At 62.8% G+C, this 17,778-nt stretch overlaps 1 protein-coding gene across 9 annotated transcripts in view; it reads right to left on the bottom strand.

Annotated features, from left to right (window-relative positions):
* Window positions 1-26: 26 nt before the first annotated feature.
* SPTAN1 (spectrin alpha, non-erythrocytic 1) overlaps window positions 27-17,778 on the bottom strand; it is a 57,613-nt gene continuing 39,861 nt past the window's right edge. For 4 of the 9 annotated variants that reach the window (XM_045846187.1, XM_045846190.1, XM_045846191.1 and 1 more), the window contains 22 exons: window positions 17,659-17,673; window positions 15,668-15,799; window positions 15,354-15,491; window positions 14,341-14,445; window positions 12,252-12,460; window positions 11,278-11,398; window positions 10,937-11,058; window positions 10,498-10,630; window positions 9,037-9,135; window positions 7,976-8,135; window positions 7,249-7,325; window positions 6,603-6,812; window positions 6,033-6,329; window positions 5,424-5,536; window positions 5,033-5,050; window positions 3,849-3,911; window positions 2,599-2,653; window positions 1,440-1,636; window positions 1,250-1,303; window positions 1,014-1,160; window positions 784-931; window positions 27-496 (listed from right to left, as the gene is read on the bottom strand). In XM_045846187.1, coding sequence (XP_045702143.1) covers window positions 371-496; window positions 784-931; window positions 1,014-1,160; window positions 1,250-1,303; window positions 1,440-1,636; window positions 2,599-2,653; window positions 3,849-3,911; window positions 5,033-5,050; window positions 5,424-5,536; window positions 6,033-6,329; window positions 6,603-6,812; window positions 7,249-7,325; window positions 7,976-8,135; window positions 9,037-9,135; window positions 10,498-10,630; window positions 10,937-11,058; window positions 11,278-11,398; window positions 12,252-12,460; window positions 14,341-14,445; window positions 15,354-15,491; window positions 15,668-15,799; window positions 17,659-17,673 — 2,739 coding nt within the window. In that variant the 3' untranslated portion in view covers window positions 27-370. The remainder of the gene's footprint in view (window positions 497-783; window positions 932-1,013; window positions 1,161-1,249; window positions 1,304-1,439; window positions 1,637-2,598; window positions 2,654-3,848; window positions 3,912-5,032; window positions 5,051-5,423; window positions 5,537-6,032; window positions 6,330-6,602; window positions 6,813-7,248; window positions 7,326-7,975; window positions 8,136-9,036; window positions 9,136-10,497; window positions 10,631-10,936; window positions 11,059-11,277; window positions 11,399-12,251; window positions 12,461-14,340; window positions 14,446-15,353; window positions 15,492-15,667; window positions 15,800-17,658; window positions 17,674-17,778) is intronic. The other 5 variants (XM_045846192.1, XM_045846194.1, XM_045846193.1 and 2 more) reach the window with 3 other exon arrangements.

Raw genomic sequence — 17,778 nt, 5'->3', positions numbered from 1 at the left:
ATGGAAGCTCAATGAAGACAGACCAGTGTGGGGGCAGAGTCGAGTGGTTTATTTCTTTTACATGAAACAAAATGGGGGGCGGGTGGAGAACAAGAGGAAACCAGCCAACTGCTTAGATTTTCTGAAGTCGGAATGGAGCAGCTGGCTTCGCGACAGGAAGCTGGGTCCCCGTGGTGGCCGTAACCGGGCCGGGAGCAGTTTGCCGAAGCACCGTTTTCTACTACGTTTCACCCCAAGCTAAGCAGGTTGAAGGTTACATTGGGAAGTGACGCCGTCCGGAGTCTTTTCCTTAGGCGCAGAGAGGAGCGGACATGCAGCAAGGCAGCGGCGGGCGGCGGCGGCGCGGGCCGGGCTGGCCGGGGGCGGCGGGTCAGTTCACGAAGAGCGAGCGGGTGAACTCGACGTAGTCGAAGGCCGTGGGCAGCTCGCGGCCCTTGCCGTCCACGTAGGGCTTCATGTGGGAGACGCAGTAGTCGGCCTGCTCGCGGGTCAGGTTCTGTGGGGAGGACGGCGCCTGTGAGCCCCGCGGAAGCGCGGGCTGGGTGGGCTGGGAGGGCTGGGAACCCTTACTCCCCCCATCCCCCCCCGCCGGGCTCCAGGAGATCCGTGCCCGGCGCCTGGGCCGGCCAGCGCTCTGAGCCTGGCCCCAGAGCCGCTGTCAGGGCCCGTTACTGGAGACTCAGCTCCACCCTGACCCCGGGGCAGCCTTCGGGTTCCTGGTCCTGGGACTCCTCCCTCAGTCCCTCCCGCCCAGGGCAGCGGGGTGGGCGCGGAGTCCCGGACCTGGTACAGCTCCTCCTTGGTCACGTAAGGCTTCCCCTCGGAGCTCAGGGCCCGGAAGGCGCTCTCGATCTCCTCGCTGGACTTGACGTTCTCCGTCTCCCGGCTGATCATGAACGCCATGTACTCCTGCAGGGACACGTGGCCGTCCCTGGGGAGGGGCGAGTGCAGTGAGCGGGGGGGCCGCAGGTGCCTCGGCCAGAGCCCTGTCCACTGCCTCCCCCAAGGCTCACCGGTTCGGATCCACCGTGTCCAGAATCGCCTCGAACTCGGGGTCGGGCTCTCCTTCCTCCACCATGGGCAGGTCGTAGCCCAGGGAGCGCAGGCAGGATTTGAACTCCTGGTGGTTCAGGCGGCCGGACTTGTCCTTGTCGAAGTGTCTGCGGCACAAAGCGGAGGGTGGCTCAGCACCCAGGCCCTGCTGCCGAGCCCGCCCGCCCCTCCCCCGGGAGGATGCAGGTGCACTCACTTGAACATCATGCTGAACTCTTTGAGGGCCTCCTCGGTCACCCCTGTCGTGTTCCTGCAGGAAAAAGGAGAATTAGGGACCGAGACCCCACCCACCCAGCTCAGCAGCAGCCTGGCTGCGGGACGCCAGGTGGCCTGTGCTCAGGGGGCGCGGCTGTTCTGCCCGCAGCCCCAGTGCCGGGCGCAGGTACCTGGCCTGGATCTGCTGCTCCAGGTTGTGCTGCATGCGCATGCCCAGCTGGTCGAGCTGGTCCCACTGCTGGGCCAGGCCCACGGTGCTGTGCTCCGTGTACTTGTTGTCCAGGATCAGGGCTTCCTCCATGGCCGCCCCCAGGTCCTCGATCTTCTTCAGCTGGCTCCTCATGGCTCGGATCTCCTGGTGCTTGCGCTGCAGGGTGGGGGAGCAAAGGTGTAGGGGACGGGCTCCTGCTGCAGCCACCAGGCCAAGAGCCTGCCCAGCGGCCCTGGCCCCCGCACCCGAGACCAGCAGGGCCGTGGGTGGAGGGGAAGGGGGGTGGGGTGCTGTGTAGGGCCTGGCAGCCTCGGGAGAGGGCCGGACTGCAACGTGAGTGCCACCGAGCGGTGGGCAGGCCGGCCCGGGAAGCTGCTGGGTTGGCGAGAGAGTCTGTAGTGTTTTCTGTGAAACAACAGGTTTTTCACTTTCATCAATAATTTAATTGATTTGGGTGTTTTGGTGTGTTGGCTATCTCCTGTGTGGTACAACATTGATTGTTCTCAATTAACGTCTTCATCTGATCACTGTCGACTTCAGCTGGTCCGCCCGACCCTGGGGCATCGTCCAGCGAGAGATCCCTAGCACACAACTCGGCAAACCGCTTCTGACATGTTCGCTCAGTCACAGCACCTTCTCTACACACTGCACAAACCTTTTTTTGTTACGTTTCTACCTTTCTTGAAAGAATAAAGCACAATGGCCAAAGTGTTGCGTATTTTCTTCCCTCTTCAATGTTAAAATGGGTACACAAAAACTAAGTTTTTAAAAAAATGCCGACATGACAGCTGTCACCATACAGTGGAACAAAATGGTCTCAAATGAAGTTAAAGACAACTGAACACTACTAGAGCTATTACAGGTGAAAAACCAAACTTTCTGGCCAACCCAATACAAACCAAGGACGAGAGGAGCCTTTTCTTCTCGAAGCAGGGCTCAAGGCAGCAGCCGTCAAAGACAGCGCCTTTCCTTAAACCAGTGGGGCCCAGGCTGCTTTCAGCCAGAGGGTACAGGGGTACCCAGCCAGCCCGCCTCCGGCCGGACCGAGAGCCAGGCAGGCCCACCAGGGTGGACGGGTGCAGGGTCTCGGCTGGGTCAGGGGCCCTTCGGGCACTTACTTTGGTAGCTTCGAGCTGGGATTCAAGGGTCCCGGATTCTTCCACCATGCAGGACCTGTATGCAAACGTGAAACCGAGGTGAGGCAAGAGGGACCCGTGGGCTTGAGATGAACTACTCCCGGTTAAACGGTGCCTGCGGGCTCCAGTTCTTTTTACGAAGGAAACTGACCCACCTGCCGTCGGCTGCCTCTCCCTGCGTGGCCCGGGAGCAGGCAGGCCGTCCTTTCCCTGAGTCCAGGGGGGAAGCCGCTGCTCCGAGTGGCTGCCACCCACCCCGGCCAAGGCCCTTCCTCATGCGGCCCCTTGGGCCTCGCACCGCTGTGACACAGGGCCTGACTCGAGCCAGGCCCTTGAGGAGCACCTCGGGAACTGACTTCCCAGGAACACAGGAGGGCTCTGGCCCAACAGGGCACCCCCCTCTGCAGCCACGGCGGGAAGAGACCCCCTACAGGGCCTTCCCTGCTGCCGACAGACGGGGAGGCCCTAGGCTGGAGGGGGCTGACAAGCAGACAGCCACCCCAGGAACCCCTGGGGTCTCCTGCAGGTTCCTGGGGAGAGGTCCCCTTCCAGGGGCAGACGCAGCCAGACCCCTGAGACACGGACGCCGGGTGCTAAGAGGTCGTGGCCAGACCTGAGCTTTAAAAACGGTTCTAGTCCTGCCCGGAGGAGGGTGGCGGCTGTGACTGAGCCTCCGCGTCAGGTCCCAGGGTCTGGCGGCAGCACCAGAGGCTCCTTCCAGGGCCAAGTTCTGAAGAGCCAGGGGCTGGGGGAGCCTCCGTCCCGCTGACACAGGGCAAGGCCACGGGAGGCTTCCAGTGAACGAAGACGGTGGCCAGGTTGGGGGCGCGTGCAGGGACGAGTCACACTGTGCGCATGTCCTCGGTGGGATTTTAGCCCGGCCTCCCCTGCGCCCCCATCTGCCCCAGCCCACCCTTTTAACGCCCAGCCAGCCAGCGTGAGCTCTGACATCTCCCCAAGTTCCAAGTGTCGAGCAAAAGCAAGGCACCAGGCCTCCTCCTACCCCAGCGGGTCAGTTCAGACTCACGGTCACGCCACGCCCCCCAGGGCAAAGCACACCCCAGGGCCTGGGGGTGGGGGGCTGGGTGCCGGTGCAGGGGGAGGGGGACAGGCCGCTCTGCCCCGGGCGGCCGAGGGCAGTGGGTTAGTCGGAAAGCAGAGCCGCCTGGGCAAGTCAAGAGTGCACGGGCAAAACCACAGTGAGGTAGGGAGAGAAATAAGAGGAGAAAAACCTTCCAGACAGATCATCCCCAACTTCATACTGATAGACACGAACGACCCGACGGTACGCTATGCTATTCAAAGAGAAGAAACCGAGTAAATACCCCAGAGAAGAGGGAGGGGAGCACACCCACACAGACACACGACAGAGGCCGAGCAGGCAGCGCCCAGGCAGGGGCCGGGGGGGCAGCCGAGGGCCAGCCCGGGAGGGCAGGAAGCCTTGGGGCAGTGCACACGGGCCGGGCGAGGCGCGGCTGGGGGCGCTACACGGTAAGGGGAGCGTGGCGCCTCACACAGACAAGATGGGACCAGCGGGAGCCCCAGGGGCTCGAGCAGAGCAGACACCAGGTGGCTTACGAGTTCAAGCTGCAACCGGGACCCCTAAACCCTGACCCCTTCTGCCCGAGGCATGTGGGGACCAGTCCATATGGGCTTTCTTCTCCTACTGCTCGATTGGCCTGGTGCAGAGCCTCAGGATGCGGGCCTGAAGCACGGGGGTCCTGCCAACCCCGGCCCTGAGCACGGGCTTGGGGGTATGTGAAGGTGACTGACCCTGGCAGAAGCCACGATTGGAGGGAGAGGCCCCTCCCGGGAGTGGGGGGGACGGCCCTACGGCTCAGAAATACCGGGTGCTTCTGCCTTCAGTTGGGGTCACTGACACCCGTGCCTCCTCCCCACCCCAGGGAAACTGGGGCTGCTGGGGCAGGGCCAGTGCACAGCTGGGGACTTACTGAACCGGCCTGGGCCCCTGAACGCTGTCATCCGCTTTAGGCCCACAGCCTCCTAAGTAAGGACTAAGTACCACCCCCTGGACACACAAGGAGGACAGGCAGGAGAGATGGCCAGTGCCGTCCCATGGCGGAGCCAGCCCAGGGATTCCCAGGGGCCTGGCCTCAGCTCTGGCCGCCCAGCTCGGTCACACTCCCTACCTGAGCGCCCCTGGAGCTGGAACGGGAAGGTGGGAGCACCCCCCGCCCCAGCCCGTGGGCTGTCAGGGACGGTGGGCTGTGGGGCACGGCACACACTCCTTGTAAGGTGACGGGGACAGGGCAGGGGGAGTGCAGCTGGCCCTGGGCACAGGAAGGTCCCTCCTGGGATCCTCGACAAGCCAGGCCACGGGGACACAGGGCAGAGGAACAAGCACACGAGACACCACCACACCACAATCCCCGAGAAGTAAGAAGACGATATTAACCCATCGAGGAGATACGTCCTGTGGAGATGGGGTCCAAGCAGCCACAAGACAAGGCGGTATCCGGACAGCAGCAATCAGGAGGTGGGGGACAGAGGGGGACACAAGAAAGGAAAGAGAAAAAAAAAACAAAACAAAACGACATCATCAGTACCCGCCCTGCACTCAACCCACAGGTCTGCTGCCGAGTCGCCACTCAAGGTTCACCAGGGGCCATGCATGGTCCCACCCAGTGGGGTGAAGCCCCCCCGAGAACACGGGCCTAACACTGCCCACCTGCCCAGCCCGCGCCCATGCTCCCTTAGGGCCCAGAGTGCCTCCTGCTCCCATGCAAAGCTCCCCAGGGCCTGGCCGTGCGGCTCAGGCCCAGCGCGCCCCCGGGGCCGGGCCGCACCGGGTCTCCTGGATCCACTGGTGGAAGGCGTTGGCGTGCTGCGCGAACTCCTGCCGCAGCCTGTCGTTCTCCTCCTGCCGGCGCTGCTCCTTCTGCAGCTCCAGCTCCCGCTCCTGAGGGCCAGAGGGAGGCACAGGCCACGTCACCCCAGCCCCCGGCACAGGCGGGCGCGGGACGGAGAAGGCGCTGCCCGCGGGAGTGGGCGCATCAGCTGACTTATCGTCTGAGAGCGGCAGAAAGTCGTTTTCTGACGCTGAACACGAGAACTGTGTCGCTCTGGGCGGGGGGCGGGGGGGGGTCCAGGAAAACGGGGCGCTGACCTCCACCCAGAGACAGGAGGGAGGTGTCTGGGAGACGCTCCGTGAGCTCCGAGCGCTCAGTGTAACTCTCCGGCTGCTTCCACCCCCGGGAACTCTGGGAAGTCGTGCCCGGAAGGGACTGACGACGGGCCACGGGCGGGTGGCTGGGCGGACACCCCTGCTAACTTCTGGGAAACGCAGCCCTGCTCCCCGCGCCCGAGTCTCCCTGCTCTCCCGCTGGGAGGGGTGTCCCCGCCCAGGTCCCCGGCAGGCAGCCCAGCGGGAGTGCGGAGGGCAGTGGGAAGGGCACCTTGATGATCTTCTGCAGGTTCCTCCAGGTCTCCTCCAAGGCCTCCATGGTGAACCAGGTGTAGGGGTTGGAGGCCACGCGGAAACCCTTGATCTGGCGGTCCAGCTCGGCCAGCTGGTTGAAGTCGGCCTGGGCTGAGCTGAGTGAGGAGCGGAAGGCGTCGTGGGCCTCACGCAAGGCTTTGATTTCTTCCAGGGAGTTGCAGCGCACGGGGTCCGTCAGATCCTCCTCCGCGTTCTCAAACCAGCTGTTGAAGGCCGAGGCCTTTTTGGCGAAGGTCAGGAAGAGGTCCTCCACCTGAAAGCAGAGGAGGCAGACCCGTGACAGCTCCCGGGGCGGGGGACTGGGCAGGAAAGGGGGCGCCGGGGTTGACTCGGCTCATGGCTGGCGTGGCTCCCTCCTCCCGCTCCCCCGCCCCCCGCCCCGGGTGCACGTGAATTCATCACCCGTCCTGGGTGTTCCTGAACGGCAGTCTCGTGAGGGCGACCCCACGCGCCTGAGCACCCCCCTGTGCCGAGCTGAGGGCTCGGCCCCCCGCCCCCAGCGGAGCTCCGCCCGGCCCACCCGCACCTTGCGGAAGTGGCCCTGGGCCTCCAGCAGCTTCTTCTTGCGGGTGGCCGAGTTGGCCAGGAGCTGGCTCCACCTCTTCATGAGGGCGGCGTGCCGGGCCTCGATGGCCTTCGACTGGATGTGCTTTGCGGCCAGCAGCTGGTCCTTGAGGGCGGTGATGTTGGCGATGCCCTCCTGCTGGAAGGCCTGCAGGCCGGCGTCGAAGGTTTCCTGGGACGGAACGGGAGCCACGGGTCACTCTGCAGCCACCACCTCGAGATTCCAACCTGCCGGGTCTGGTGCCTCGGCCGGACCGGGAGCCCGGAGTCCCCACCTCGTGCTGCCACTGGGTCACACCTGCGCTTGTCCCTGAGACTGAGGTTTAGGGCAGCAGCGTCTTCCCACCCCCCCGAGCAGACGGAGGCCGGGCACGAGGGTAGGCCCACAGCGCACCCTGCGGCACACGGCCGCCTGCACCCACTGGGCCGCCGCGTGCCGTCTAGCGTGGCAGCACCCCGGGGACCAGGGCGCGCCCCGGGTACTGCCGAGCCCCTGGGGCCTAACTCGGGAGTCCGACGTCTCCATGAAAGACGCGGAGCACCTCGTGCCTCCCGGGAACGGCCATTTGAGCAAGCTTCAGCCAGCCAGCCACGGGGACGCAACCGACCTGTTTGGTAAGGAGCGTCTGGACAGAAGACAGATCTCGGCCATAATCGTCCGTCTTCAGGCTGTTCTCCTTCTCACCTAGAAAACCAAGCGCGGGAAATGTACCTCTCCTCCTCGGTGCAGTGAGATTGAGTTAAAAAATGATGAGGCACAGTTTTTTTTTACATTTCGATTTCAGTGTCACCAACAGCAGTCTCTGAACCCACACTAACTGGCCCCTCCTTGCACCCCAAACTCCCGTTTTCTGTTTGTGCTGCAAAGACATGGGGTTCGGGCTCTTCTTCCGTGACAGCAGCTACCACGGTCACATGACCCCCGAATCAGAGTCCAGTTCCCTCTCTCCAGAAAGCTGAGTGCATGCTGGACCCGTGCAGCTGGCTGGGGGCAGCACCAATACAGCCTGGTGCCAGCCGTCCTGTTCCTTTTGTCCCCATTGTGACCTCCACCGCTTCTTCCATTAGCCAAGGGCGTTTTATTTTTTATTTTTAGCAAACCCGTGTGCTGGCCCAGTGCCAGGCACCACCCAGGCCCCAACTCTCCGGGGCAGGGCACCGGCCCCAGGTCTGCCCGGGGGGCGGGGAGGCTGAGACGCCCACACCTGACCAGCTGCTTCTCTGCGGGAGAGAACCCACCGCCACGGGAGCAGACGAGCCGGGGGTCGGAACAGTGCTGCTGGGGGCCGGGGGGGGGCGGGGCGGGGCACAGGGCTGCCCCCAGACCGCGCTCACCAATCCAGGACTCCACCACGTCCGCCTTCCAGTTGAACTGCAGGAAGGCCGAGTTCTCGTCCAGCTTGGCCTTCCTCTGGGCGGCAGCCTTCTCCAAGTCGGACACTTTCCCGTTCAAGCCCTTCATCTTGGAAGAGATGTTCTCCTCGTGGTGATTGTTCTAGGCCGAGAAAGGAAGGCGCGCTCTGGTCAGCCGCTGTGCCCGCCGCGCCCGCCTGGCCCACGCCCTCCCCGCGTTCCGCAACGGCCTCCTGCGCCAGGGCAGAAGCGTGGGGAGGGCTTCCCAGAGCAAGACAGTGTAAAACCCTTGGAAAGATGAATACTGCAACTTGTCCTTAAGGAATCAATTCCAAAGAAATAATCAGGAATATACTAAAATGCTCTCAATTATAGCGATGTATGCATCATCATTACTTTTGGTAGTAAAAAACTGGGAACAGCTTAAACGCTCCTTAGACAAAACACAGCCCCAGAACGGCTGTTCCACACATTCAGTGACGACAGAAAACGGGCCGGCAGACGCTCTGACACGGGGGAGGCCGAACTCGGGAGGCCGCAGACACCCCTGTTCCCTCTCGGTTCAGAGCGTATCTGGACGTCCGTGCGGCAGCCGGGGCGCAGCCGGAGCGTCCGTCCCGTCTGGGGTGGCGGTGCGCGCAGAGGAGAAGCCCGAACGGTGGGCAAAAGGTCGCACCGGTGGTTTCAGGCGGTGGCCTCGGTGGTGGTTGTGACCCCCTTTCCTGCGTTTCCCACCGTGTCTACAAAGGGCTCCAACCCGTGAGAAAGAGACGAGTTGCCAGCGTCACAGAGGGGGTCCCTCTGTGCGCAGTTGGCAGAGAGAAAGTCCGTGCTGCGCCCCACCTTTCCTGACCGGCTTCAGCAGGAACTAGCCAACTAGTCCTGGGGCCTCCCCCTTCATGGGACACAGGCACGGCACTGCCGTGGGCCTCGGGCCACGCTTTGGTGACCGTCCTGGGTGTGAGTGCTGCGGGACAACTGAGGTGCCGGCAGGCGGGCGTCCCGGCGTCGGAAACCAGGGTCTCACCGGGGGCCAGGCTCACCTTCTTAATGAGGTCCTGTCCGTTGGTGCAGACGTCGTTCACGCGGTCCTTGTGGACGGTGAAGTCTGTCTCGAAAGCTTCGTGCTTCTTCAGCAAGCCCTGCAAGGGAGGCAGCGGGCGGGCACTGAGCACCCAGCAGGCGCCAGCGCGCCAGGTCGGGACGGAGGGCCACAGGCCCGGGAGGTGCGGGCCCTTGCGGGCACCGTCTAGTGGGGGACTGGGACAGCAGACAGGCACGGAAACACACGGCGGTTCTGAGGGTGGCAAACCCAGGGCACAGTGAGAGCAACTGGCGGGGCGCTGGCCGCGGGAGCCACGCCAGGGACGGCCTTTCTGCGGGGGGCAACCCCCCGGCAGTCAGCGGCAGGCACGGTGTCGCTCTTCCCTGGGGGGACCCAAGGGGACAGAACGCGAGCCGCAGGGGAAGACAACACTCCTGAGCATGTGTCCTCAGGGACCTTCCCGGGCGCGTCCTGGGCACCACGGGGGCACCGGAGACAACGCGCCCACGGCCCGGACTGCAGAGGCGGGGCCTCCGTCGCCCGTCTCAGCGCCGGCTCTGCCACCCTGACTAGCTGCCCGGGGTCTCCACTGTGAGGGTGGGGCTCAGGGCCTGCCCGGTTCTTGGGGATGCAGACTGTCTCCACAGCTGGTGGCGCACATTCTGGAACGTTCTAGCATGCTGTGCTGCCCCTCCTATCCAGAAGGGAGTCTACCCATGCACCCGTGACCCCGGGCTGCTCTGTGACGACTCTGACCAGTGGAAGGCAGCAAGGACACCATCATGTCACCTCTGAGACGAGGCCCCCAGGCCCCTAGCAGGTTCCGCCTGTGCCCGTGTGATGCCACCTAAGGCGGGTGGGCTGGGTGCAGGTGAGAGGAGAGGTCAGGTGGAAGGGCCGGCTGCCGGCGGCCCGAGCGGCGCTCACGAGCTCAGCCCAGCTGCCCTCTGCGCCTCAGGGCAGCCACGAGGGAGCCCAAGGGAGAGCAGCAGACGGGCTGTCCCCCGATTCACAGAGGGGAAGATGGCCGCTGAGAACAGACGGAGCCTGGAGTGACGCAGCCACAGCAGAGGGCCACCTGGGGCCACCGGGAGCTGGAAGGGGCAAGGAAGGACCCTCCCTCAGAAGTTTCAGGGAGGGAGGACCTGTGGACACCCTGCTCTCAGACCTCCGGCCCCCAGAACTTGTAAGACAATAAATACAGCCACCCGTGTGCCACAGTGCTCATGGCAGCCACAGCAAAGCCCCCGAGTCCTGGGGCCCACCAGGACAGGCCAACTTTGGAGAGGGACGGCACCTCCAGCGCAAGCTCTTGAGAGCAAAAGCCAACCCATGCGACCTTGGCCGTTGACTCTGTAACCCCCTGGTAAGAAACAGCCACTCGGCAAACGAGTAGGAAACGGGTGACCAGAGGCAGGGGCTGAGAAAGGAGGCAGGTGGCACCTCCCGGTTCTCTGACCTGGATGGCAGCCAGAGTGTCTCCGTAATCCTCACTGGCCACCAGCGTCATCTTCTCGTTGATCCAGGCTTCTTCCTCTTCCACGTTGGCTACGAACTGCTGGTACTCCAAGGACTCCTCTAGCCGCTGGCCCCTATTGACAGCGGACAGAACACAGTCAGCTGTGGCCTCTTCTGACGGACGGTGAGTGTGCACGGGCTCGAGGGCACTGCCGAGTGCGGGTGGAACGGCTCGGTGAGGGCCCCTGCCTCACACAGAGACGGCGCCGGTGGAACAGGAAATTCTGGGGCTGCGTGCTGGGCCAGGTTCTCGTGACGGAACCAGCTCGCCAGGGGCTGCCAGGGGGGCTCTGCAGCAAGCTGGCATCGGCCCCTGCACACCCGGGGACAGGGTCCAGGAGGCGGCAGGAGGGCCCAGGGCTCCTCCCCCGGCCGCTCACCGGGCCGCCGCCAGCTGCTTCAGCTCCTTCCAGTGCTCCACAAACTGCGCCAGGCGCTGCTGAATCTCCTCCTTCCCGATGGTGTTATCGTCAGACAGCTTCTTCCCGGTGTCCAGGACGCCCTGGCAGGCGAGAACGGGCCGGTTAGCAGCTGTCGTCAGCCAAGCTTCTAGATGCTTCCAGGCAAAGGCCTCAGCACCAAATCCAGAACTCCTTCCCAGTTTGGGGCGAGGGGGTCACAGACACGGAGGGGCCGCAGAGACGTGGCCCAGAGCAAAGCACGGCTCCGCGAGTCACCGGGGTGCGTCCCCCCGCCGCCTGCTCCGCCGGGGAGGCCTTACCTGGATTGCGGGCTCGTGAGCAGCCAGCTCGGCCTCCAGCCGCTTGTGCTTCTTCCTCAGGTTCTGGACGCCCGTTAAGTCTCGGCCATAGTCCTCGGAGCTCACCAGCAGCTTCTTCTCCCTGCGCGGCCCAGGCGGGCGGGTAGTCAGCGCCCGCATCGCCGCGCCTCCAACCGGTGACGCCTGGGCGGAACCGCTGAGAGCTCCGGCCCTCGCGACGCCCTCCACCGGCACCCAGCCCTCTCTCCGGGAAGACGCCCGCCCGTCTCCCGGAAACCAGAAGCCTCTGCCTCCCAGAGGAACAGTGTCCGCGCACGTGCGCAGGAGCACGCACTGCGCCTGCCTCCGCAGAGCGTGGGGTGCACCGCGGCACTGCCTTCTGACCCACTTATCCAAATGTATCACACACAGAATGAGAGAGACACTGACATACTCTTTTTAAGTGAGGAATTCAGAGACTCCCCCCACTTTAGGTTGGTCTGTTTATATGCTACCCCAACTAGGAAAAGCAGGCTGAAGTTTTGGAGAGACAATGAAAAACAAACTCCTCTCTTTTCTTCCAGAATCAATCTTTCCCAGAAGAGAACAGACTGTCTTTTCCAGGTAGGAGCTCACTGATTTCCCCGGGGATCTCAGGACAGGGTCTAACCAGGGTCTAGTGCAAGCATCGTGCCTCAATCACTACCATTCGGAGGCTGTCGCTGACCAGTATCACCACATACCCGGGTATCCGGAGAAGAAACATACTATTCCACAGTGAGTGTGGTAGATGGAGCCAGGACCCAGCACAGCGTGGCTGCTGAGGCCATGCCCTTGCTGCCACACTCCCTTGTCTTACCACCACCATCCAGGAGAGACCCGGACCTCCTGACTCTCACTCAGCCCTGCGGTTCCGACTGCCACTGAAGGCTCGAGGGGCGTCCCAGCGGCCCAGAGCCTGACGTCCCAGACCATGACATCCCAGGAGCACGTACTTGATCCAGGACTCCTCGTCGTCCATGTCCCGGAAGAACTGGTGCAGGCGATGGGACTCGTTCAGCCTGGCTCGCCGGGAGGCCGCCATGCTCTTGATCTTCTGGAAACGGCCGTTGATGGTGTCCCGCTTGTCCTTCACCTGGGAGGTGTCGAAGGCACTGCTGGTCATCAGGCTGTCCGCCTGGCTGTTGAGGTCCTTCAGGCGATCCTGGGGTACGGGACAGAATGGAAGGGGTCAGGGATCTGGGTGTCCGTGAGCGCCTGCTTCTCAGTGACAGCGAGCTCAGGACGTGCTCCTCCCGGCTGGCCGGCTGAAGATGCACGAGGTGCGGCATGTGGACCGCGGGCTTCCTCGAGGCCGCACCCATCTGCGCACCCACGGGGCGGCAGCAAGGGGGGGTGTGTGTGGAGGGGAGGTGTGCGCAGGCGTGCGCCGAAGCCTCAGCTGGGGGCTGTGCGAGCCGCAGCACACACTTCAGCACTGACACCGACTCCCCACCGCCCGGCACTCGCAGTGAAAACGCTGCCTCGCCAACGCCCTTTGAAAAGCAGGAGCCGTGAACTGCACCGCGTCTCTGTCCTGGAGCACACACCGCTGTTTAGCACCCCCCAGGGGAGACGGCGGGAACGCGCGTGCACTGCCGCCGCGAACCCAAGTCCGGGGGCGGCCTGGGGGGAGGCAGGCGGCGCGAGCTCGTCGAGCCCCCTCTCCACGGCCCACCGTGGACGCAAAAGGACCACCGGCAGACCAGCCGCTCATCCGGACTCAGGGTCTGCCAGATACTGTATCAGCTGTTAAAAAAAAGTAAACCTACCACTTCAAGGAAAACTTGAGTTTTTCGCTAATGATAAAATTCTAATTTTCACGAGAAAACCAGGACTTTGGGAAATGCCTGCCCCCCCTCCGGGAGCCGGACAGTGTTCCAACCGGCAACGGCTTCCGTGTGGTGCCTGTGACGTTGACCAACGCGAAGACACGAAGAAAGGTGCTGCGGTCAGGAGATCCACGCGACTCAGCAGACCAGTCTTTCCCAGATGATGCCGTGACCCTTGTGCACGGGGAGAACAGCCCCTCCACGCCCAGCACGGACCAGTGGGTTTTAACAGAAAACAGTGTAAAAAACTGACTGATGGGGCTTCAGTGTGCGCTTTGCAACTGACCCTTGGTGAACCACCACTGACCGAGTGTCGTGGTGCAGCACCGAACGTTCACGCCAATGACCTGAACAGAAACGCCCCCCGCCCCCCACCCCCGCCCCCCTGCATGGCTCGGCACGGACGACGCGCCACCAAAGCACGGCCCAGAGGCTGCCAGGAGAGGCCGGCTGGTTTCTCGGAAGCTGGCCACTGAAGAGATTTGAAAAAATATGGCCAATGCCACCCTTCTTGCCTTTTGTTTTTGGACAAACTTAGTTATGATCCATGAGGATGTTATTTATGTTAACTCCTAATGGATTTATCACTATTTTAAGTGGATGAACGAACAGACTCACCAGCAGTGGCACGAACAGCACGGGTCCCGTGTGTCCTCCCGCCAGGCCCCCAACTGTCACACCTCACACAGCAGGGGACCCACATCAGCCGCTGCGCCGACGCTGCTGTGGTCGACCCACAGGCCCCAGCCAGAGCCGCCCTCTCTCCTTCGAGCTCACTTGTGCGGGCCTGCCGGGGCGTGCCGTGCGGCCCTCGCGGTCTCACCCCACGTGCAGACCTGTGTGCTCCCCTCTGGAATTGAGCCCCAGGCCCTGCTCCGGCAGCACCTTTGGGGCTGCACGCTCACCCCGGCCCTGACAACCGCCTGCTCGTTCTCCGCCTCTGTACGCTTGCCATTCCAAGAGTGCTATGCAACTGAAGTCACACAGCACGTAACACGTTGATGTCGACTTGTAAAAACTTTACTTCTAAAGTTTATTCCCTTGTAATAATGGAGGACATTGATAAATGGAGCCCAGACAACGGCAGGGCCCCTCGATGACAACTGAGAGTGGGAAGGGGTCCCGAGACTACAGGGTTTGAGACCCTCGGTTTTCAGTGACAAACGCCCCTCTCCTTCCCCAGGGCTCAGCCGCCCCTCCCCGCCCCGCTCACCTCGTGGGCAGATATGTCCGCCTCCAGCAGCTGGTGTTTCTTCAGCAGGTTGTTCACGGAGGCCAGGTCCTTGCCGTAGTCCTCGGATGCCAGGAGGGCCTCCACCTGGCAGAGGAACCAAAGCGAGAGGCTACTGTACAGTGCACGTGGAGAGTTCCGGAACATCCAGCCGGCCCAGCTGCTACTCCTCGTCACATGTCATTGCTGTCCCTGCTGTCACTGCAGCCCGGCTCGGCCCGCATGGCCCAAGGTGCTCCCCCTTTCTGTCAACCAACAACTCAAGCACCTGGCAATCTAAATGCTACAGCGAAAGGCTGGGTCGTGGAGCCTTCAAGATGGTTAGATGGCAACACACAGAGCAACGCCACGTCAAGGCCACGCCGCCAGGGGAAGAACTGGCAGCGCGGGCAGAGACGGCCCACAGGGCTGTTCGCTGCTGCGCAGCATGGAGTGCCAACGGCCGAGAGACCCGAATGTCCCACTGTGCAGGACTGGACTTGGGCCGGCACGACTGACGGACGCCACCCGGACCTGCTCGGACCTTGGAGTGATCGATCAGGAGGGGTGTCTGGTGACTTGGGGGCGCCACTCCTAGTACGAACTGACGATAGTACCCGTGAGCCCAGCTGTAAGTAAGAAATACGGCCGCACGGACGTGCACGGCAGTGTGCACGGACAGACTGGCGGGGGGTGGGCCTCTCCTCCTCTCTGTGCTCTCCCACCGAGTACGGAGCGTACGGAGTGTGCACTGCTGACGGGCTCCCCGGCCCATGCTCCCTCCAGAGGAGGGAGCCCCAGGCCATCAGGGACACGCTCGCTCTTCTCCGAACACGCCTTCCCTCCCCCCGAGTCGCGCACAGCACGCGGCTGACACCCAGTGATGGAGGTTTCTGCTCTAAGGTACATCGGTAGGGCCCGACCTCCCGCGGTTTCGGGCTCGCTGACGACGGACCTCCCGTCCCCAGTGACTAGACGTCCCCCTGACGACGGGAGGGGGACCTTGCTGGCATTACCTCGGAGAGCCAGAAGTCGAAGTCCTTGATGCCAGTGTTGAAGTTCTGCTGCTTGTTGGCTTCCTTCAGCTTCTGGCTCTTCTCGGCGGACTTCTGCACCAGGAACTGCCACTGGTCGGCCAAGGCCGCCAGCCGGGCCTGGGGAGAGACGGGAGCCCTCAGAGACGGGGAGGTCCGTGAGCACCCCGCGCTGCTGAGGCCACCTGGACACGCTCTCGAGGGAGGAGTGCAGACGCTTGGACCAGCCACACCCACTGGTCTGTCACCGCCGCCCCGAGGTGCAAGTTGTGGGGCACGCGGGGCCGGGGGCCCACCTTCACGGCGTCCTCGCTGCCGGCGCAGGCCCCGCGCTCGATCAGGGAGTTGCCCGTGTCGATGACGCCGCGGATGCGGTCGGCGTTGGCGTGCAGCTCTGCTTCGAAGGCCTGGTGCTTCTGGTGCTTGCTCTGAAAGCAGAAAGAACACCTTTCAAAGCCCGGTCCTGCACTCGACAGCTTCCGGGGAGAAGGGATTCTCAGAGGGGAGGGATAGCAACCTAAAGATCTGGGGCGAGGCTCAGCATTGTTTTAGAGATGCGACCATGGTATCTGTGTGACTGCCGTGGGGCCAACCCGTTGGGGTTCGGCGGAAGGGCTGAGCGAGCAGGGAGGAAATGCACCCGCTCAGGAACGGGTAAACTGAGTCGACTCCTAAGTCAGCTGGACTGGCTACTTGGGAGTGAAACCCTGGAATGAAACACTTTCTAACACTGTGCAGAAGACTAATGGCCAGCTGCAGTTCTGAATGTGCTTGTACGCCCATCCACAGCTTTCTCCTTGGTGGACGGTGGCTCTGGCGACAACGCACATGTGCACCCCTCTCCTCATCGGAGGAAGCGACCCCACACAGCAGCAGCGTGTGGTGGTCAGGCCAGCCGGCCGGCCGTGACAGCGGAGAGGCCCACAGCAGCTGCAGGCCGGGGCCGGGCTGGCTTCTCACTTGCTAACTGCCACAACCAAAACTCCTGGTTACCATCAAAACTCAGGCTTCAGCCCGGGCAGGGACGTCTCTTTGCTAAGAAAAGGGAGGGGCCAGGAGAGTGGAGGGCTCCTGACTCGGGGGCCTGGCAGTGCTTCCGGGAACCCACAGAGGGGGGTAGGCGGGGGAACACGAGACACAAGTGCAGGGGCGCGGCTGGAGCACAGTTCTGGGTGAGAAACGCAGGGTTTTGGGGGAGAATGTTATTTGGGGGAAAAAAGAACTAAAAGGAAAAGGAAAAAGCAGTGTAGCTGGGGAAGAATCCTGCAGCAAGTGTTTCATTTTAGGGGCAGCAACTGGCAAAGGATGGAGCTGCCCGGCTGCAGACTGCAGCGCTGGCCCCGGTGTCCCTGCCGGGCCCCGGGCGCCCACGCCCCAGAACAAGAGCAAGAGCGCGAGAGGCCCCTCGGACACCCACAGATCCTGCCAAAGCCCAATGTACTCTCCTCAGTCCGACCACTGTTCGGTCCGAGTCCCATCTGTTCTGTGACTTCCTTTCTGCCACGAGCTCAGGCAACTCCTGAACTGCACTTGCACAGGAAAGTCTGTTCCACTTCCCCTTGGGTAACGTCCCCGTTCTTCTCAGCGCTCTGCCCCTGGCTCCTCTTAGGTTTGGGAGCAGACCATCGACCTGTCTGTGGGCCTCTTGCTCCCCCTCCCCCGTGACCAGCACGAAACCCTCTCCGACTCTGCTAGACCCCCTGCCCTGGGCCGCCGAAGGCCAGGAGCCTACGTCTACACGGAAAAAGCGGTTTCATTTTCTCAAAGAAGCATCTCGCCCTGGCTGGGGTGGCTCAGTGGACCGAATACTAGACTGTGAACCAAAAGGCTGCCGGTTCAATTCCCAGTCAGGGCATGTGCCTGGATTGCGGGCCAGGTCCCCAGTAGGGGGCACGTGAGAGGCAACCAATCAAAGTATCACTGACATATCGATGACTCTCCCTCTCTTTTTCCCTCCCTTCCCCCCCTCTGAGAATATTAAATAAACACCATCTTTAGAAGGTGCACCTCTAGAAAGAAAGCAGTCAATTACTGCCCCTCAAATCAAACACCGCGCAGAACTGGCCCACGTGACAAACTGCGGGGGCACGCGGGGCGAAGGGCTGCGGACGACAGAGAAAGCCACATCCCACGGGCCACGTGGACGGGGGTGATGGATGGGGAGAGATGGAGAGACGGATGGAGCAACACTGGCAGGCTGCGCGTGGCCGCGGCCACGAGAGTCTGCCGGACGAGCACAGAGACTGGGGCTCATGTAACCGAGACTCGAAAAGGACACAGAACTTACCAGCAGCTTGGAAAGCTACAAAAACAGATCGAAATAACAAGAGTTCAGTACGCCGCTGTGAACACACCAGTCAGCTACCACACAGACACTCACGCCGCCGTCCTACTCCCCCCGGCAGCC

Source organism: Phyllostomus hastatus, unplaced genomic scaffold (assembly GCF_019186645.2).
Source record: "Phyllostomus hastatus isolate PE091 unplaced genomic scaffold, TTU_PhHast_1.1 phas_contig_495, whole genome shotgun sequence".
In the NCBI taxonomy this organism is placed as follows: Eukaryota; Metazoa; Chordata; class Mammalia; order Chiroptera; family Phyllostomidae; genus Phyllostomus; species Phyllostomus hastatus.
Note: the sequence above shows the minus strand (reverse complement) of the source record. Positions and strands in the feature narration are given on the sequence as shown.